The following is a 22,603-nucleotide window of genomic DNA, read 5'->3' on the forward strand; positions in this document are numbered from 1 at the left end:
AAATATAGTAGATTTTAATACATTCAAGTAACGATACTTTGGAGGAGTAATCTTTTAGAGGAAATGAAAAAACCACGTCCTCTACATAGCTTTATATCCATCCACATTGTTATGTTTATTCCAATATCTACAATACAAAGAAATATCAATATAAACTATCAACCACTCAACAAAAGTAGAAATCACAAAGCAAATTCAATTCACCAATTACTACCTCAAATTTTTTGAGGTGAACAGATTCAGAATTCAACAGTTGAATATTTACTTCAGTTTTGGACAATCTATTCTAAGGCTTATACAATATGCAAAAATGACTTAAAAAGGATATGGTAAAATTCACTTGAGTTGTTAAAACCACTTTTTTTATATAACTATGGGCATTGATGGTTCCTTGGATAAAACATTAAATAAATTTTGTGACGTTACATATGAATATGAAGATATTAGAAATGGGTCCATGCCGTTAATGTTGGTGGCACGAGTACTGAAATCATACTGGAATCAAACAAATTAAACTGCCATCGTCTAGAGATTTGTAACGAGCAACAACCTCTTCTTTTGGAAACACCAAAATATTTATACATATGATCTGACTTAACATTGTATCAGTAAGATTTAAAGATATAATGTGTGTTGTTTGTGAGAGATTTCTCCCTTACTATTGCTATTGATATGCATTACTTCCAATTCCAATATTGAATTCTGACTTTATTGGTTGGAGAGTAAAATGAGATTTTGATGATATGTAAAGTTGTAATATGAAATAAAATGAAGCACAAAGAAAATATCTTTAGACTGATGCGAATATAATAAATTCTTAAAAATCAATGTATATTATCAAATATCAATTTCTAATATTCAAACTTTATTTTTATGATTATTTACTCTTTGACTAGTGCGAGTATTGTGCACTATCCAAGAGTTTGTCAAAGTTATGCCTCTCTGTTTGCTCCACATTATGAAGAGTTCTTCAATATCTAGTTCAGTCAGCACTAGCGGTATGCTTTATACACTTCATTGAAGATTTTTCTTGCCCGAATGCTTTTTGATTGAAAATAGTTTCCCCCCTATATCTCAGATGTAATTCCCCCTAAAAAAATAGCTTACTATAAAGTATTAATTCCATCTGGCTGTAGTAGATATGTGACACCCCTTTTATTAGTAAATTGTTTTACTTATATTATTTTTTTTTTTTAATAAGCAATTGATTATAAGATATCGCACTAGAGGTGCAACCCTTACAACAAGAAAACACTAAAGAGTGTTGGTACAAAATAGTGGTAATTTATACCAATCATAAAAAGTAATCCTATTTGGAGCTTCCCTATTGCTAACCCATCTCCAAGAAAAAAACATTATATTGGATATCACCTCATCAAAGCTAAAGGTAGCATTGTCAAAAATAATGGTGTTTCTAAGGCTTGTGTTTTATTCTCTTTGGTCTTGTCTTGTCCTTGCACCTCAACATCTTATGTTTATATGGGGCACACATCACATTAGGAATAAATAGGTTGTTAATCAATATTTGTTGTCAATTGCCTAAATATATAAACAAGCTTACAAAACCTTAATCAACAACGAAAGAAAGAATAATAAAAAAAAAAATTCTTTACAAAAAATAACCAAAAGCAAGATTAACATTGACCCAATCCATTTTTCATCAAAAGTTAAAATTTTCATTTTTAACTTATCAGTTTGTCGAGATTGTGTGTTTCATTTTATAATAATTAAATAGCAGAATAGCTTCAATTTTTTTATATACTCTCTTATTCTGGATTATAAATTGATTTTAGTTTCATTGGCATGACTATGTTTTCATCTGCTTGGGCAATGCTTTCCATGCCTTACCTTGGCATTGGCCTAACCTATTGATGGACCAACAATCAAGCCAAGTTGGGATAAAGTCCAATGCATGGTCAACATATCCCAAGCAAATGAAAATATAGCTCATTCCAACGAAAATAAAATCAGTTTCTAATACATAATAATAGATAATAATAAAGTATAAAACAATTGAAACTACTCCGTTATTTAATTTTTACCAAACATAATACTTAAAAAAACGAGTTCAGCATTGTGATTATTTTAGAAAAAAACAAAATTGGACTTTTGATAAAAACAAATGGCATAACCATTCTGCTATATTCTAAACAAACAACCATTATGTGGGTATGATTTATATTGAGTTTCTTTTCTTAAAATCCATTTACTAATAATTTCTACATGATAATAAAATATAGACGCAACCATTATGCTATATTCTATACAAACAACAGATATAGTAACTATGATATGTCTCCAAATTATCCTTCAAGAACTCATAACACAATATTATATCATGCCGACAAAAGTTCTTAATTACAAAACATTACCGATTAATTGAAGAAATAATTGCATTTCCTTCCCGAAGATAAAACTTTGTACCTTGCTTAAAAAATTAACTACTGATATAATGGTTAAAAAAATGATTTTAAAAACATCAATAGCTTGTATCCACATAAAAGGGATGATTATAGTCACTACAAATTTTCTGATGAATTAATTATAGTGTACATGAATCATCTAAATCTTAATATACATAAAAAAACCAATTTGTCATATTACCTATAATAATTTTCCATCAGAAGCAAGAGATTATTATCCGTGAAGAGAGAGAGGTTTAGGGAGTGAAGAAGTGAAAGATAGTTACTATGGGAAGCATTATTGCTTAAAAACCAAACGAGAGTGTGGGATTTTATTGTTGAATGGTTTTGAAGTTAGAGATTTTCATGTGTGATTTGTTTTCTGTGTGCGAATATGGCGTTTTGAAGATATTGAGTTTGACCGAGTTTTGTGTTAAAGGAGATGACGAGGCAATACTCTTAACCACATTTACACTCTCCTAGTTTACTTATTTATCTCCATGCAAAAGGGAGAAATTTTCTACAATCTGTGGAAGTATTTTTTACATAAAACTCTTACTTTAGTATTTTTTGAAGATGAATGATGTTATTGTTTTTTCTTAAATGAATTTTAAAATTTTGACAAAAGTTTTGACAAAAAAGTATTAATTAAAACTTTTGATATAAATATAATACTTTTAAATAATAAAATTTCAAAAATATTTAAAAAAATCTACTTTATTTAAATTTTTTAAAAAATCGTTTAAACTTTGTTCGTAAAAATATATTATTTTTATCATGATATAAATTTATTAATTAATATCAAATTGCTAAATATAAATATTATATTAATAATAAACGAATTTGCAAAAATTTATGTTATTTTTGAACAATTTTTCATATAAATATTTTTAGAATATAAGATTAAAATGATGGTTTTTCAAAATTAATAACAAATTGACTTAAAAATGTGTATGTGTGATTTTTTACAACAATAAGTTGTGTTTGTTATTCAATGGAGCTATTATTTTTACAGTTGTGTTTGTAAAAAAAAATTGTATATTTTATTTATGACATTAAATGTAAGTGCAGTGTCAATGTAAACTAATTTTACACCATCATCCCATAGAATTATAATATTATGGATATTTTTTTATTCTTTAACTTAATTTAAATTTTTCTTTGATCCTTTGTATAATAAATGTTATATTGTAGTCCTTCAAAACCTATTTTCTTAGCCAATTTAGTCTCTTCCATTAACTTTTAATTTTAAATATCTTAGGTGAGACATTATTGTTAAGTGTCCACATGGACTTTATTTTATTTTTTAATTTAACCATTGGATAACTTTATTCTATTTTATTTTTTTAATTTTAACCAATGGATGACTTTATTCTATTTTATTTTTTAATTTTAACCATGGGATAATTTTACTCTATTTTATTTTTTAATTTTAACCATCGGATAACTTTAACCATTTGAGAATCAGTATGGTCTCCTAGATTAGAATTAATTGAATCCTAGTATATCTTTAAGATTAGTTACATTTCTAAAAGAATACAATTTCAAACAGGATGTCATGACATTGTAGTGTAATATACTATTGTAATTATTGTACAAAGATTTTATTTTGCTTACAGAACAAAGTCATTGGCTCTATCATCATTATGTGAGTGATCTTGCTACGGACAAATAATGGCATTCCTATGCTTGGCATGGTTGTAACAAGAAGGAGGAGAAGATAAAAACAGAAGGATCTCGACTTACTCGCTTATCAAGGAAACTTCCAAGGCCTTGATGTCAAAATTTCTTTTGTACCTAGAATATACAGCAGAATCTTACAAGTCCAATTTGTAACACCAACATAAATAACTCAAACAGCAGAAAAATTTTATAGTCCTTTCATTCCCTACCAAAAAAATCTCAAATTATGTCCAACAATGGTTTAAAAGGTATACTATCAAACTTTTTTAATTTAAAAGCTTGTACATTACTTGAATAAATGTTGAAAAACTTATTCCTTGCTTAAGAGTAGCTTGATGCAAGCTTCTCACCTAAGAAGTTTGATAATATGTTGCAACATGTGTGTTTAGGATTTGTGATTAAAGTAGTGGTAAGAAAACCCGACTATTTATAGAAAGGGGGTTACAAAAGATCTTTACCGGAAGTACGACATGGCAGCGGGGTATCCACCTTTGTGTTTAATGTCAGGGGTAAGCTGTAAGTTCATTCAAATGACCATTGTTTCCAGGAGTTATGGTGAAATTTTTTTCTAATGAACTAAAATCTTGTATTCGTTTGAGCACCGTAACCGTAGCACTACCGTTGAGAACTAGCGGAGACGAATGAAGCCTTCTCTGCCACACTTGGGTGAAACCCTGTAACCCAATATATTAGTTTATACATAATTTAACCATTCAATAAAAAAATCTAAAAATTTATGGAAACTTTTACCACTCCGTTTCCATGGATTTACAACTCTAATTAACATTCAATAGAAATACATGCATTGGATGAGTGGCATTTGAAAGGCAGCATTGAAGGTAAAGACGGTAAGATAAAGCTGATGGATAAGGCCCGAGGTTTTTTGAATGGAGTTGCTGATCTGATTCACGAGGAGGGCCATTCTGAATGGAGTTGCTGATCTGATCTTATTGATAGATATCTCAGTTCATTTTCGGTTTGAGACATACTTTTGGTGAGTTATAGTTAGTGAGCCTTTTGCAACAACAGGTAAGTTCAATTTTAGTTTTCTTACATTTTCTTTAAAAAATAATCATAATATTTTAAATTACTAGACTGTGGAGTTTTTCATGGAAATAAAAACATGAAAGGTGGTTCAAATTTGTAAATTCAGCAATATTCAAAGAAAGTGAAGACACCATATGGTCCATTTGCCTATAATTCTATAGTAATTCCCTTTCACAGACAATTTCACAAACATGTAGACTACATTTGAAATTCTAAAACAATAGGGCTCTCTCACAAACAAGTGATTCTACTTTAACAAAAACTTAGCAGTTATCCATTGAGAACTACCTTTACTTATGGATCATGCAACTAGAAAACCAAGCTACTGGAAATTGGAAATTACAAAAACAAACAATGGAACATCCCTCCCAAACTAAATCTTCAAGTTGTGTTATTATTTTCTCTCTAATCACACAAGCTGAAAATAAAATACACAGAAATCTACAAGATTTTGCCATATCTAAGTTTTGATAACTTAATCAACATGATTGGAATATGCAATCCAGTAATCAATAATAATCAATTATCATTAACTTCAAATTCCTTTAATTTTACAACGCAGAACAATAAGATGAGAAAAGAAAGATTACCAGATACCAATGAAGAGAGGGACGATGGTTGTGAGCTGACAAATGGCTGGAATTCGTTATTTCCTCGTAACCACCGATGACAACTCCATTAAACAGACAATCTTTACAAGTATTAATCCAATTCAAAAGACCATATTTAAAGATTTAAATATATGTGAATAATTGAATTGGGCATAGTGAAGTATATGCATAATTAGTACAAGCTAACAAACTATCTGAATCAACAAAAGAAATTGAATCCAATAATTAAGGGATAACTAACCAAATAGACATATAGAGTGCGGTGAATGAAACAAAACGCAAGGATGCTGAGATTTATTGTTCTTCCTCCTAAAACGAACCTGGTTATCGAAAAACCATGTACCCTGCGATGAGGAAACTATATCCGAATGAGTTTATTTATAATTTTTAATATAACAAAAAAAATGAAGAAGATAGAAAAGGAACCTTTTCGGTGTTGGAGGAAGATGGAGAAGGTTGAAGAGTTGTGTTGTAAGATTGTGTATTGAGCACCACACCTTGCATTGGTGTGTTGTTGTTTTGACCTAACGAAGAAAATCAGTCAATGTTCGAAATTGTTCTTGTTTGTTGTTTGTTTGTTAAACAAAGGGATGAACGTTGTTTCCTCTTTCTGTTCAAGTGGTGAATCGGAGGTGAATACGAATCGTTTTCACTTTCCAGTGGTGAAAATGTGTGTTCTGCGCTGATGAAGGGAGAAGAATCTGTGGATGGGTTAGGGTTTCGACGGCGGAGTGAGTGGAAGTCGAAGGAAGGTTTCAGCGTGAGTAGGTTTTGGGTTTGGAGAGAGAATGAGTGTTATGCTTTTTGGTGGCGCCAAAAAGAAAATTATCTGCCAAACGTGTTTTGCTTTTATTTATTTTATTTTATAATTTTTTATTTTATTATATATGTTATAAAGTTAAACAATAGCACTTTTCTCATAAACGATAACAAAGGGTAGTAAAATAATAACGATTTACAAAAAGTGTTATCTTAGTGAAGAATATTAATAGCGTTTTAAAGGAAGTGCTATTTTAGTGAAGTTTATTAATAGCGTTTTTTTACAAACTGCTATCAAAATTACATTGTATGTATCTTATAATAGCGCACGACTATAAAGTGCTATTATAGATCTGTGTTTTCCTTTTTAATAGCATTATTTTTAAAAGTGCTATTAAATTAGGCGATGCAAAAAATCAATTTTGGCGTAGTGAATCTTCGAAGGTACGTTACAAATTCTTCTTTATTTTGAGCTTTTATCATTTGCAATCATGTTTGGTTATGTTCGAATCGGAAGTGTAGAAACAAAGGGCTGAGAAGGTTTTGATACAATATGAGATTTATCTTAAAATCTGAGATTTGTTTGAGATTTATAATTCTTCACTGTGCATATAAATCAGAGGTTTTTGAATTACTTCTGAGAATACAAATCTGAGCTTTTTGAATTGTTCTACTTTACTATTGAACTCATTTTTATAAAATATTTGTCTAGGTTAGGTGATTTTGAATGCTAAAGTTTTCCAAATTTTAACTATAGCTTCTTGCTGGTTCTGGTTTGAACTCGATCCATCATTCATTGTTGTACAAGATATCATATTCTAGGCATCAGTTGTATTGTATGGCTCTGTTTTACTTATAAATTTCAATGTGGATAGTTGGTATTTCATTTTCATTTTGGAATGGGTTATTGTTGATTTAAATTTTATTTGACTATTTTTTCGATCGTGCGTGGTAGGTAACATGTCATAGAAGGTTGAGAGAATATATCTCTATCTATAATGCTATAGTTAGATTATTAATTCAATGTCTATGGACGAGAAAAAAAAAGAGTGATAACCTGTTTTCTGAAACACGGCATCAATTTGATAATGATTGATTAGTCAACAAATCAAACCTCGACTAAAGAGTTTTAGGATTCAATTCTTCAAGTGGACTTTCATTATCATAACTTATAGGCCAGCCATGACAGAAGGAAATTATAACATGGTCTGAGGTGGAATACAGCAAAATTATATCTCTTTCAAATACTTCAATTGATAGAAAATTGAGACACTTAATCAATAAAAATGAATATTATAAGTTGGAATAAGGATAGAAAAACCATAATATAAAAAAAACCAAATACTTAATAACTACACACATTTTACTATAACATCACATAAAAAACATGTATCAAAGAAGCATCAATTGCTTACTTTGATCTCAAAGAAAAAGGTAACAATTACCAAATTCATGGTATTAACAACAACACTGTAATTGTTTACTTTCAATTAACTTCTTATTCTGTTGGAGATTATAGGAACTTGAAACTGAATGAGAAGCACAACACAACACTCTTTATGTATATGAAATAACTGAGATCCTCTGAGCTTCTTTGCAATGGCAGCAAAGTACTTCCCCAGATTCTAGACATTTACTTTCTTTATGTGGACGTGTCAATGTTAGTGTCATGTTTTTGGTATATCCGTATTTCGCTGAGACCAATATAGAAGAATGAGAAGGAGTGTTTAATGGTATATTACTAGAAACTTCTAGTAATAGAATGAATATTAATTTATATGTAGATTAAAGCGCAGGACCACTTTAATATGCTGTCAACGTTGGACCACTTTGATTAGAGACTATACTTAGCTTTGCTGCTAGCATATTTTTATGAATTCCAAAATATGCTGTCAACGTTTGAGAACATGTCACTCATACCTTACTCAAGTTACAAACTTTACTTAAGTTAAAGTGATTATAAAAATGTTGATATTTGTGAACTATAACAGGATAGAAGTAAAGTAGTTGCTGCTGTCACTAGCATTGTAGTTAGTTAGACTTCTTTTTTAGAATGGTTTGGGAATAAGGTTTAGGCTAAAACCAATACATGCCTACTTGAAACCCACTTTTACTAGCTGTTACACCTTCCATTTATAATGGAGTTGCATCATTTTTTTTTCTCTTCTCGTTTAATTCTATTTGATTTAATATTTTCTGATTTTCTACATTTTTTGACATATTTTGTTTCTACATTTCTTGAAACCTGCATGGAGAAACACAATAAATACAATGTTATTTAATGAATCAATAATGATGAGTGCCTAAGGACATTGTTTGACAGTAAGATTTTATGAAAAATTATACATTCAATGTGTTATGAATTGAAATTGTTGGAGTAACTGAGGGGTTTGTGTTATGTTTATTTTTATTTTTATTTTCTCCTTATTTTCTATTATAATATATATTTTTTAAATTAAAGAAAAAATCTCTACTTGCATAAATCCACGATCTTGGTATGCAATTCCTTTTTCTCATGCTTTCTTAATATATTTAACCATGCATATTAGTGTTTTCCACATGTGAGAAAATTTAACTTGAGACTGACAAGAGCTTAGTTCTATCACCATTATATGAAGAATGTATTTCAATCTCTTCTTTGTCTTATGTGATATTTTCAATCTCTATTGCAATATTTTATATATGTTTTTAATAATGAATTCAAGTTATTTTCATCTTTAGCTCATGTTTGTTTTAATATATGCTACTGGTTCAATATATGTTTTCCACTTTAAAATTCAATAAATTTATCTCACAGGTTAAACTTATCTCGCATCACTTACTATAATTTTATATATGGCCTTATAGGACTAAGACCCTGAAAATGGGCATATGATTCGTAGGTACAACCTAATTTAGTTGTTAGGAAATATGGATCGGAGTTGTCATATAAATAATTTTAGTGGTCTATTGGTTTATTGAGTGTTCTTTTTTGGCCTCCAATTGAAAAATTGAAATTGAAAAATACGAAAAATTGACTTGTATTGTGATTTAATTTTGGAATTTTATCATATGTGAGCGGTTTGGTTTACCTTAGTTTGGTGTTGTGTTGTGTGTGTTGTGTGTGGTTCAGAAAATATAGTCATTAAAAGCATCTGAAACGAGTTCATGCAATCAACATTTTCTTTAATAATAATGTGAATAAACAAACTAAAAAAATGTGGAGAGAGAAAGTTAGAGAGAGAAACAGTGAGAGGTGGGAGGAGGAGTGGAGAGAGAAAAATAAGACTGAGGGGGAGTGGACTAGGGTTCAACCAAAGAAGCTTCCTAAACTAAGGTGGGATATTAGGCAAAGTGAGTATTCAACAAGGTCTCGTAAGGTTTCCACTTTCTTTGTCACTGAGTTCCCGGAGGAGTATGGTGCGAAGGACCTGTATAACGTTTTCAGTGAGTTTGGCGAGGTGGATGAAGTTATCATTCCTTCAAAGAGGGATGTGAGAGGGAAGAAATATGGTTTTGTGAGATTCTTTGATGTGAAAGAGGTGGAACTCTTAGCAACGAAGCTGGATAATATTTTTCTGGGTATGAAGAAGATTCATGTCAATGTGCCGAAACATGAGAGAGGAGTTTCCAGGAAGAGTGAGGGACTTTTTAGGGCTGGCGGTGGAGGGGGTGGGGGAGTGGTGGATTAGCAAGGACCGGAGAGAAGATTGGAAACAATATGCGACATAATGATGCTCAACAGAACTACAATTCTCGTAACATGGGGGGACTGCGAGATGGGGGTGTTAAGGTCCCTGAGAGATCTTATGCTCAGGTGACAAGGGTGGGAAAGCAAAAGCCTATCTTTACTCATATGGAGTTTAATAGAAGTTTGGATGCGGTGAAAAGGTTTGAGAAAGTTTTGGTTGGGGTGGCGGAAGAACCAGGAATGACCTATAATTTTCAGCAAGCTTTGCATGAAGAAGGTTACTTTAATGTGAAGGCAACGCCGTTGGGTGCAAACCTGTGTTTGCTAGAAGAAACAGAGGGTGGAGTCCTTGAGTTCCTTCTAAGGGAGGAGAAAGGGTGGATGGGAAAGTGGTTCAATGAGGTGAGGCAATGGAGTCCGACGGATGTGGACAACGAGAGAGTAACGTGGCTGAGATGTTATGGCATCCCTTGTCATGCATGGTGTCCGGAATTTTTTCGCATTCTGATGTCTCCTGTTGGTGTGTTCTTGGCTTGTGATGAGGAAACAGAAAGTCAATCAAAGTTTGATGTGGCTAGATTAATGGTGAGGACCAAGTATAATTTGGTCTTGAACGAAACCTTTAACATTGGTGTGAATGGTGAGGCATACTCTATCAAGTTAGTAGAGGATGCTTATGGCCCAAAGAGAATTGTTTTTCCAAGAGGGAAAAACCAAGGTGGTGGTTCTGATGATGAATATGATAGCACTGATGAGGCGGGCTGGGTGGCTGAAATGGGGGGAGGCGGTGTTGGTTTAGTTCCTCCGAAGGTGGTGGCGGAAGGGGAGAATTGGGATGTGGAAAACTGTGTGGAAGATGCGACAAGCCATAGTACAGAAGTGGATAAAGTAAAAGATACTTTTGAAGATACAGGTGTCATAGGCCGTAAAGCTACGATTGATAAGGGAAAGGCGCCGTTTGTCCATAATATGAGGATTAATGATGTTGATTCAAGAGGTGCATTTAATGGGGAGCAGGTAGTAATTAATGCTGTGACAGATGGCACAAAGGTTAATAATAAAAGGGGTGAGGGTCTCCGGTTGAAAAGAAACTGTGGTAAAAAATATGTTGGCCCTTCTTTTGGGCCTCTTAGAGGGAGATTTTGTGTGGGCCAATCAAGCGGTGCAGGCCCAAGTGTTAGAAAGAAAAAAGAGGTGAAAAAAAGGGTGTCTGCGAAAAGAAAGAAGGCTAGCCTTACTCTTCTTGGTCTTTCAAATCCCACTGTTGAAATTCCTCGGGAAACCTCAAATGCTCCTTTTCCGAAGGGGATTGGAAACTCTGTTTCGATGGTGCCTGCTATTGTTCCAAGAGAGCAAAGGGAAGATAGCAATTATGAGGATTCGATTGCAGATTCAGCGGTGGAACAAGGTAATAGAAGGTTTAGGGAGGAGGAGATGAGAACGGTGGCGGCAAGGTTATGGGAATCAATTAAAGCTCTGGGGGTGGTGGGGGACGAGAATGATGATGTCTATATTGAAGCCGTTCACCAAATGGAGGTGAGGGATCGTGCTGGGAAGAAAGGTTCGGTGGCGATAATAAACAAGAGTGGAAAATGAATATTGTAACATACAACATCAGAGGGGGTGGAAATTCTCTGAAGAGGAGAAGAATAAGGGAGTTGTTCATCAAGGGTAAAGCTGATCTCTGTTTGGTTCAAGAAACAAAAATTCAGGTGATGTCGGAAGAGGTGGTGCGAAGTTTGTGGGGTCAAGGGGAGTTTGATTGGTCAGCAAAGGGCTCTAATGGGAGGTCTGGTGGCTTGTTATTGTTATGGAAAAGGGACATTATGTCTCCTATACACAGTTTTTGTGGTGATGGTTTCTTGGGGGTTTGCTTTGAATTTAGCGAGAAGAGGTGCTATCTGGTAAATGTGTATTCATCTTGTGATCTTGCAATGAAGAGGGTTATGTGGGAAAAGCTGATAGATCTCAAGCATAGATGGAATGATGGAGAATGGTGTGTGGCGGGTGACTTCAACACGGTTCGTTTTTCGTCGGAGAGGGTGGGGCGGAGCTCTTTACTGAGATCCCAGGATGCGGCGGAATTCAATGATTTTATAAACATTATGGAGTTGGTTGACTTGCCTACAGGGGAGAGGAAATTTACGTGGAGTGGTGGGTCTGGTGGAGCTCTGAGTAGATTAGATCGGTTTCTGTTGTCTGATGGTTTCGTTCAAATCCTTTCAGCCGTGTACCAAGATGTGGGTCTGAAAGATATCTCAGACCATAATCCTGTTTGGTTAAATTGCAAGGTTGTGGATTGGGGGCCAAAGCCATTCAAATCTATAAACGGTTGGCTAGACTTCCCAGGTTTTGTGGAGTTCTGTGAGAAATCTTGGAAAGAGCTGTATGTTTCTAGTACTGCTGCGTTTGTGATTAAAGAGAAGTTTCGTAGCCTTAAAATTGCTTTGCGAAAGTGGAATAAGGAGTCTTATGGTTGGATTGAGTTAGCGGTTGATGAGGCTGTCAAAAAGATCAATTTGTGTGATTCTAAGTGTGGGGAGGTAGGGAGTGGGGTGGTGGGTATAGGGGTGGTGGATATTGAAGCCGAAGGTGTCGTTATAGCCAAGGAAAGAAAAGGAGCAGTGAGTGATTTCTGGGGTAGCCTGAGAAGGAGGGAGTGTTTGCTCAAACAAAAATCCAGGATTAGATGGTGTAAGGAGGGTGATTTGAACACTCGTTTTTTTCACAACGTCGTCAAAGCTAGAATGCGATCAAACTACATAGGCAGTGTTGATTCTCCTGGGGGCAGAATTTCAGATGTGGCTGGAGTAAAGGGGGGGGGTTCAGCGTTTTTTTGCTTCTAAGTTTAAAGAGTCAGATCTTCAAAGACCAAGGCTGGATAATGTTCCATTCAGAAAGCTGAGCAGTGTCGAAGCGGGGGATTTGGAGACTCCGTTCACGAGGGAAGAAATCAAAGAGGTGGTATGGGAGTTCGATGGAAATAAAAGCCCCGGGCCAGACGGGTATAACTTCAATTTTATTCGCAAATGTTGGAAATTTTTGGAAGATGAGGTTTTCAGGTTCGTTTCGGAATTCAGTCTTAAGTCTAATCTGCCTAAAGCAATTTCTGCTTCCTTTATAGCTCTGGTGCCAAAAACTGATAACCCTCAAGTTTTGGGGGAATATAGACCAATATGTCTGGTAGGATCTCTGTATAAAATTATAGCGAAGCTGTTAGCAAATAGGTTGAAGAGGGTGGTGGGTAAACTTGTATCAAAATCTCAAACAGCATTCATTCCGGGGAGACATATTCACGACGGGGTCCTAGTGTTAAATGAGGTTATGGACTATGCAAAGAGGCTCAAGAGGAAATGTATGGTGTTGAAGGTTGATTTCGAGAAAGCCTACGATAACGTGAATTGGAATTTCTTACTCTACATGCTACGAAAATTTGGTTTTGGTTTGACTTGGGTGAGGTGGATTGAAGCTTGTGTTTGTAGTGCGACAAGTTCTGTTCTAGTTAATGGCAGCCCCTCGCCAGATTTTGCTTTGGAGAAAGGCTTGCGTCAAGGGGATCCCCTTTCCCCGTTTCTGTTTGCTTTGGTTACTGAGGGTCTTGCTATGCTGATGAAGGAAGCCGCTGATGTAGGTGTGCTCAAGGGGTTTGAGGTGGGACAATTGGAGGGGTATAATCTATTACAGTTCGCGGACGACACGGTTATCATTGGTGATCCCTCATGGTCGAATTTGTGGAGCATTAAGACAGTTCTAAGAGGCTTTGAACTGGTTTCAGGTTTAAATATTAATTTATGTAAGAGCAGTCTGTATTGTATTAATGTTGAGATGGATTTTATGCAAGCCGCAACGTCGTTCTTATGCTGTCAAATGGGTACAGTCCCGTTTACCTTTCTTGGTGTACCGGTTGGAGCGAATCATAGGCAAAGCAGCGTGTGGCAACCGGTTGTGAATCTTTTGAAGAGGAGATTATCGGTTTGGAAAGGTAGACTCCTATCTATCGGGTGGAGAGTCACACTTATTAATTCGGTTTTGAATGCAATCCCTATATACTTCTTTTCTTTCTTTAAAGTGCCTAAAGTGGTACTTAGAGAACTTGTGGCTATCCAAAGGAACTTTTTATGTAGTGGTGGTTTGGATAGGAGGGGAGTTTCATGGGTTGGTTGGCCGGAGGTTTGTCGTTCGAAGGATGAGGGGGGTTTAGGTGTGAGATGTTTGGAAGCAGTTAATGAAGCTTTAATTGGGAAATGAAAATGGAGATTTTTGGTGGATAATGGAGCATTATGGAGACCGTTGCTCGAAGGTAGGTATGGCTGTTTGATCTCGGCTGTATTCTTAGGTTCGAGTTCTCCAGTGTCGAGGTCATCATTATGGTGGCGCGATTTGTTCCCGAGCTCACAGCAATTTCCTCATCAAGATTGGTTTAGAGAAGGGATTTCTTGTTGTTTAGGGGATGGGGCTCTCACAAAATTTTGGGTTAACCGTTGGCTTGGTGGAGTTGCCCTTCGTGAGGTTTTTCCGGCTGTTTACGCAAGGGCTTCAAATAAATTGGCGCTTGTCTCTGAATGTGGGTTTGTTGTAGAGGACTCTTGGCATTGGATGATTAATCTTTGCGATGGAGGTGTCGTGGGGGATGGTGTGCAGCAATTGCAAGATTTATATGGCATTTTGCAGGGAGTATCTCCGCAACAATCTTCTGTGGATAGGTTTAAGTGGTTTAAAGACGTCGAAGGCGTGTATTCGGTCGCTTTGGGATATGCAGAACTCTGTAACAGGCTGGTAATAGACTCGGCTCAGCACCTCAATGTGGCAGCGATGCGGTTTGTTTGGGAATCTCAAGTGCCCTCGAAACTGCATGTGTTCGGTTGGAGGATCCTTCGTAATAGGATACCGACTCGAGATCAATTGGCTGCTCGTGGAATTATTTTAGACGAGAGTGATATGGTATGTGTGTTCTGTTTTAACGAATATGAAACCGTAAACCATTTATTTGTTGATTGCTGTGTTTCAAGAGTTGTGTGGCAGAAAATGGGAGTATGGTTAGGAGTAGTTTTGAATAGTTTTGAGGAAGTTGATGACCATTTGTGGAGTTTTGCTGAGAGTTTAGTCGGGATGGTGAATAAACGGAAGCGTCTTGTGATGTGGTTGGCAACCGTTTGGGCGTTATGGTGGATGCGAAATGAGATCATTTTTAATGATCAAGAATTCCATGAAGATGAGGTGGTTCACAAGGCAATAACTCTAGCATGGATGTGGAATGTTATAGGCTCTAAATCTAATGTTGTATCTGATTTTTACTTATGGTGCCAATGTCCGGTCCAATTTTTGAATTGTCGATAATTGTACACTAATGTCTTGAGTACGTTTTGTGCTCTCGAATTTTCCAATATATATCATTGCTTATCAAAAAAAAAAAATAATAATGTGAATAACTTGAAATTTAATTAGTTTGGTTGACAAAAATTTAGGAGCACTTCGTTTATTGCATATATTAAGTTGGGTGTCTGGTTCATGAAAGAAAAAGTCAATTTCATATTAAAGTGTTAATCTACTTCTTTAATTATCAATTTTAAGTAATAGTAGTTTGTTTTCAGTTTCCACATTCTAGTTAGACCCATATTAAATGTTTGATTATTTTATATATCTTGAATTGGTTTTTATTGTACAATACATAATCAATATTTCTTCTATGATACAGGAAAACAAGAAGCGGTTATTTTGCCTAGCTAAATGATTGTACTCATGGATTCGGCGCTTTTGGTTTCGTGAAGAATAGGAGAATTACTTGGTGCTGTTAGATGTTTTATTTAGAGAATACGACTTGTTCTTTTGGGATTTGGATTAAAGTACTCTTAGATTGGATGCATGCATCTATAAGTTTAGCTATGCAAATGCCCTCTTATTTTTAAGTACATTAATACCCTCTATATATGTTATGATATTTGTAAACAAGAGGATTTGATTCAAAATGTTATTTGGTATTTCAATAACTTAAAAGCAATATATGGTATTGAGTTGAATGTGGTTTTTTTACATGTGTCCTTTAATAGCACTTAGTTTGAAAGTGCTATCAAAATCACATCAAAACACGCGCAAAATGCACACTTCAATAGCACTTTAGAAAAAACGCTATTAAAAACGGACACTTTAATAGTGTTTCAAAAGTGCTATTAAAAAATAAACGTTTACAATAGCGGCGCGGTAAATAGCGCTTTTAAGTGCTACCAAAAACAAAAAACAAGTGTTATTAAATAGCTTATTTGGCGTAGTGATAATTATTTTTTGAAATTTGAAAAATTCATATTTAATTCTTGTCGTGTTAAAAAATTCTAAAACTTGGTAAATAAATATTTTACAGTATTCTAAACATATATAAAAAAAAAAATTATCCAAGAATTTAAAAATTAAAGGGTAATTAAACAGTTTTTAAAATTTTAGAAAATAGTAGAGATTACATGCATAAAAAATTTAGAAGGACCATTCATTGATGAAAATTTTATAGAGACTAAAAATACAGGATCACTTATTTATAGGGACTAAAAACGTATTTAACCCTTAAATAAAAGTAAAATTTTATTTTCAAAGAATTCAAAATTCTGTGTATTTTAAATGATTCAATAGAAATTTATTTATTTTTAAATTCTTTTATTTGGATGGTGTCGTAAAATGATTCATTGTTAAATTTCTAAGGTCATATTCGTAGTTTTTTTTAACTTTTTGGCCAAATTTAAAATATATAAAATAGGGACAAATTTACATTTTTATGAAAATTTGAATTGACTAATTTGTAAAATATGAATATTAATAAGGATTTATTTTTATTTTTTGAATTTTTTTTGACAAATTTGAAATTTTCATAAAATATGAGGACCGTCTTGCAAAATTTGAAAAATTATTAATCAAGAATTTAGTTCATATTATAAAGAGTGGATGAGCAATTTCAAATTCCTTACATATTAGTGTCATTTGAAATTCATTATATTTAACTTTAATAAAATGCTTCATAAATTTATATCATTTTATTAATTCTCTATATTTTAATCCAAACAATAAATTTTGATCTAGTCATTTTAAATTCATTCAAAAAAATTACTTTTCCAAATTAAAATGCATCATTCAAACCCCGCTCTTAAACCAATGTTAAAATTTAGTTGAAAATATAGTAGATTGTGATACATTCAAATAACGATACTTTGGTGGAGTAATCTTTTGGGGATATGACAAAACCACGTCCTTTACTTAGCTTTATATCTGTATTGTTATGTTTATTCCTATATCTACAATACAAAGACATATCAATATAAACGATCAATCACTTAAAACAAAACTTGAAATCACAAAGCAAATTCAATTCACCAATTACCACATGAAATTCTCCGAGGTGAATAGGTTCAAAATACAACAGTTAAATAATTACTTCAATTTTGGACAATTTGCACTATGGCTTTTATACAATACAATTTCATTAGTGAAATTCAACTCCTTATAGTATACGAGGGAGAAAACTCAATTTCATTGAAAACTTGAGAGAGTACTTCATGCAATGCAATATAGGAGGATAGTTGGACGGTCAAGATTTAGTTGCACCCATACTAAATCAAGAAGAATGTCATTATTACCTTTGAGGATTTTACAATATTTTTGCTTCACATACTCTTTCCTACTATCCAAAATACACTCTTAATTTAACTGTCAAATTGTGTTGGAATAATATGATAAGCATTTAAAGACATTCAAAACACTTAAGACTTGTCTTTCATGAGAAATTTTAGTATAACTTGAACGCAATCATCAATCATTAAATGAAACATAATACTTTGAAATAAAAGTAATGCACATAAATAACACCAACAAACTTACAATAATCACAAGGTTTCTTGCGCGTCACTACTTTGTTTCAATCACCGACAAGGGTAGTAATAGAAACATATATTTTCACCAATAAGATCAACCTCGCTACATGTACTATTTATACATCCCCTCAGACATGCACCGAAATATGTTGAATGACTAAAGAGAACGACTCTATGATATTGAGTACATTGCAAAATTAGACTACTAGCTATTTTTTTTCTGTAAGTTAGATTTCATTGATAAAAGAGAACCCAAATTCTCAACCGAACTTACAAAAGAGGGGCGGGAAAACAAAACACCCCGAAGAAAAATTACCCACCAATTGACACTTACAATAAAAATGTCATAGGGTCTTTGCTTAAATTATAAAAGTTACAATTAGTTTGACTAATTTTTCCTATGATTAACCATCTCCAAGCCAAGATCTTAGAACTCTACACGATATCGTTGACATTCCACACATTGTTGGACTACTATGTTGAAACCTCTGATGCTGCTATTAAAAAATTAATAATCATGTTCAAAGTCCCATGCTAATGTAGCTACCTTTTGCGGAGGAGTGAATCGACAACAATCACAGTGACAAGCTCCTTATTTCCATATATGTGTCTGTTCATATAACACCATTGTAATATTGTGATACATCAAATGAATAATTAATAAAGTTCAACAATTGCTATAACTTTATATAATCCACACTTTCCAATGCTAATATTATCCTATACGCCTAAAAAAAGAACGATGACATTAAGACGGTATAATTTCAACATAAACAAAATAAATAGGAAAAGCCTTCAGTTCCTTTTTAACAATTCTTCAATCCCAAGTTCAAAAAACTAATATTTGTTAATCACAAAAAGAAATCACAAAACAACATACCAAATTTTTTACCAACAACTTGTTGTATCTCCAATTTGTGTAAAATTGAATTGTACGAGACATTTTAGAAGATTGTTTAAAGTTTCAAACACGAGTTCAAAAAAGAGAATTAGAATTGAGGAAACTACAAAATTTGGAAACTAATTTTCTTTTATGAATTATAAATTAATTTAATTTTTTAGTTGCATATTGTCTATGTTGTCATCAGTCTGTGCTATGTTGTCTCTCCCGTGGGCATTATCGTAATTTTGCTTGATTGTGGGGTCTATCAACAATCATTCTTTATTAAATGAATACTTATTACACCTCTGATCTTATTTTAATTTGTTGAGCTAATAAAAACCACAATTACATTAGTGTTTTAAGAGAGCATCTCTCTAGCTCTAAAGTGAATATTTATAAAAAAAAATTAATAGGTTAATTACTTTGGATTCATCAGAGAGCATCTTGGTAGATCCAAAGCAATTATCATATTTAATATATTTTTTTTATAAATATTTAATTTAGAGCTACTAAGTTTAATGTGGGTTTTATTAATATAAAAAATGAAAACAATATTAGATGTGTTATAAGTAACCACTGAGAAAAAGAAGGATTGTTGATGATCCAACAAACTAACCAAGTTGGGCTAAAGTCAAAGGCAGGGACAAAAATGCTTAGGTAGATGAAAACATGATCCATGCCAATGAAAATAAAATTAGTTTATAATATATAATAAAAGAGTATATAAACAAATGGTGATTCTCCATTATTTAACTTTTTTCGAAAAGAAAAACATGATCTTGACAAAGTGACACCCTAAAAGAAAACATTTCAAATAAAAAACTATTTCCCTTGTGTTTGCAAAATAACATTTCCATTAATTTTATTTCATAACCAATCCCACCCACTCACCTATTTATCTCAATTGTAGTTATGCATACAATCACATAATTTTTTTTCAGTTAATCATTAATAATAATTAAATAATTAATTTAAAAAATATAATAATAAATTAATATTCATTTAAAAAATAATAAATTAATATTCAATTAAAATTAATAATAATTTTCACAAACTTCATTCCACTACCTCCATTTGTGTCCTCTCCTTTTTTTATAAAGAATTCAATAAAAAAGTAATTCACTAAACCATAGCACTCACCACTAACTATCAATTTCCTCAAAAATAACCACCAATTTACTTTCAGTATAAATTTTTCTCAATCGGAGTTGTCCACACCATTTTCTTTGTGCAAGTTCATTATTTTCTCCTACGAGAGTTGTTCACACAATTTCATTTTTGCATATGTATTCTTCTTTTCTTTCTTTTCTTTGATTATTCAATTACAATAGTATTTTCAACACAACTAACAAATGAGAGATCATTTTTTTTGTGATTTATAATATTTACAGTAGTATTGGCCACACATAATATGTTATTTATAATATTTTTGTGATTTTCTTTGTTCAAGTTTATTCTTCATAATGTTTTTATTATTGTGATTTGTCTTTACTTTTTAATTTCTTATTTTTTTTAGTTACAAATTTTAAATTATCGCAAACTATAATTTTGGGTAAGGAAATTTGATTTTTTATTTCTTCAATTCTCAATTTTATTATTATTTCCTAATTTTTATCATTTTTTATAGGTACAAATTTTAAGTTATCACAAACAGTACTTTTTGGTAAAGAAATTGGTGGATATGTTTTTTGAAATGAATCTTTAATGACTTTGGATATGTGCATGAATAGTTTAGAGTTTCTTATATTTTATCCATCTTTTTTTTAAAGGTGGTCATTATAGTAGTTTCTGTTGGAATGAACAACCACCTTAAAGAGAAAATTTTAAATTATTAATACAATATTATGTATTTATTTTGAAATTTTAAATTTTAAGTTATTATTTATTTATTGCAGTTTTACTAAAAATTCTTGCATAAAAATCGCAAATACTTTAAATGGTAGTGATCAATATTAAAATATTTTTCTTTCTTTAATATATACTTGATTTATTTTCTTAAAATATTAATATTTTCCTATATTAAAATTTCAATTACGACCCAATTATATTATACTTAAAAGCATTCTTTGTTTTGTTCAAGGATAATTATTTAATTTTAACTTACGATCCAACAAATTCTTTTTAAATTTAAATTGAGTCAATTTATTTTACTCATTTTATTCGTAATGACTATAATAAAGTTCAAGGATACTTTTTGAAATAGGTTGGAGTTTGTCTTCCACAACTTATTTTCTCACATGCACAACTATATGATGTAATTTCAAATCTAACATAAAAAATAATTTAAAATTATTGATAACAACGAATAAATATCAAGATATACACGAACACTATTTAAAATATCATTTTATAAAAAAGTATTTAAGAATATAAAATAAGTATTAGCGATATATTATAATTATTTATTTAATTCTAACATCACAAGGTGTATGACATTATTTTTATTCTAAATTTTATATATATTTATCTCTATCTTACTTCATTTACCTTTCAATTAAATGTGTGAAAAATATTATATAAATTTCATAAATTTTAAAACAATTATTTTACATTCTAAACAAAAGTTGAAAATATTTATAACAATATATTCGACAATTTAATATAATATACTATGCATTACACGGGTAGACAGTTATATATTTCCGCATATTATATATGGAAAATATATATTATATACATATTTATCCATACATCCATATATGTAATGTATATTCATATAGATATATTTATATAAATGAATATATAGTTATATATACCCATATGTTGAAAATATTTATAGAATATTATATATAGATATTTATTCAAATATTTACATATGTAATGTATATTTATATAGTTATATATAATATTATTTATATAAATATAGATTTTTATCCATATATCCTTTTATATAATTTATATTAATATGGATAATTTTGAATATATGAACATATAGTTATTTATATTAATATATTATATATAGAAAATACATTTATATATATAAATAAAGATATTTATCCATATATATATATAGAAATTATTTTTAAATATAATATACATATATATTAATTATTTATATATATATATATATATATATATATATATATATATATATATAATATATTTAAGATATTTATATACATTATTTTATAATTTATTTGTAGGATTTATTACATTTATATATATAGAATATGTTCTATAAATTATTATAGAATACATCTTTATATTTATAGAATATATTTATGATATTTATATATATTATAATACGTGCATAAGTTTTCCCATATATTTAAGAAATTTTATATATAATATATACAACTATCCTTATAAATTTTCATATAAATAGAGGAAAGCTTATCATTTGTAAACCAGTCAATTAAATTGAATACACAATAGTTTACAAAGAAAAAAGAATTTCATACTCCAAGGTTGGCAATTGTTGACATGCATCAATTATTGAGTTGAAAGTGTTCATATTTGGCTTCATTCCTTTATCTCTCATTGCGCAGTGGATTTGTGATTGTACATTTGCTTGTCAAAAAAGCAATCATAGATGCACTATTAAAAAATATTCAGTAGCATCTTGCATTATGTTTCTTATTGGAATGATAGTCAAAGGAGTCAGTTAATTCTATGATTTATGTATGTCAACAATCACTAACTTTGGAATACAGATTCCTAACCTATGAGTATCAAATTCAAAAATCATCAACTATGCT

The 22,603-nt window shown here is 31.6% G+C and overlaps 1 protein-coding gene and 1 long non-coding RNA gene across 2 annotated transcripts; one reads left to right on the forward strand and one right to left on the reverse strand.

Annotated features, from left to right (window-relative positions):
- Positions 1-4,116: 4,116 nt before the first annotated feature.
- On the reverse strand, positions 4,117-6,548 carry LOC131611260 (uncharacterized). The gene is made up of 4 exons (XR_009286808.1): positions 6,170-6,548; positions 5,723-6,087; positions 4,544-4,759; positions 4,117-4,199 (listed from the first exon to the last, which is right to left on the reverse strand). It is a non-coding gene; the product is annotated as an uncharacterized LOC131611260 (long non-coding RNA).
- Positions 6,549-9,699: 3,151 nt separating this feature from the next.
- On the forward strand, positions 9,700-10,173 carry LOC131613243 (polyadenylate-binding protein, cytoplasmic and nuclear-like). Its single transcript, XM_058884930.1, has one exon. It carries the CDS (start codon positions 9,700-9,702, stop codon positions 10,171-10,173), a length of 474 nt encoding a protein of 157 aa, XP_058740913.1.
- The last annotated feature ends 12,430 nt before the right edge of the window (positions 10,174-22,603 follow it).

This window comes from Vicia villosa, linkage group LG6 (genome assembly GCF_029867415.1).
Source record: "Vicia villosa cultivar HV-30 ecotype Madison, WI linkage group LG6, Vvil1.0, whole genome shotgun sequence".
Classification (NCBI taxonomy): domain Eukaryota; kingdom Viridiplantae; phylum Streptophyta; class Magnoliopsida; order Fabales; family Fabaceae; genus Vicia; species Vicia villosa.

What these genes read in the sequence shown, in the direction of transcription:
- LOC131613243 (XM_058884930.1), top strand. Translation starts at nt 9,700, where the DNA reads ATGTGGAGAGAGAAAGTTAGAGAGAGAAACAGTGAGAGGTGGGAGGAG.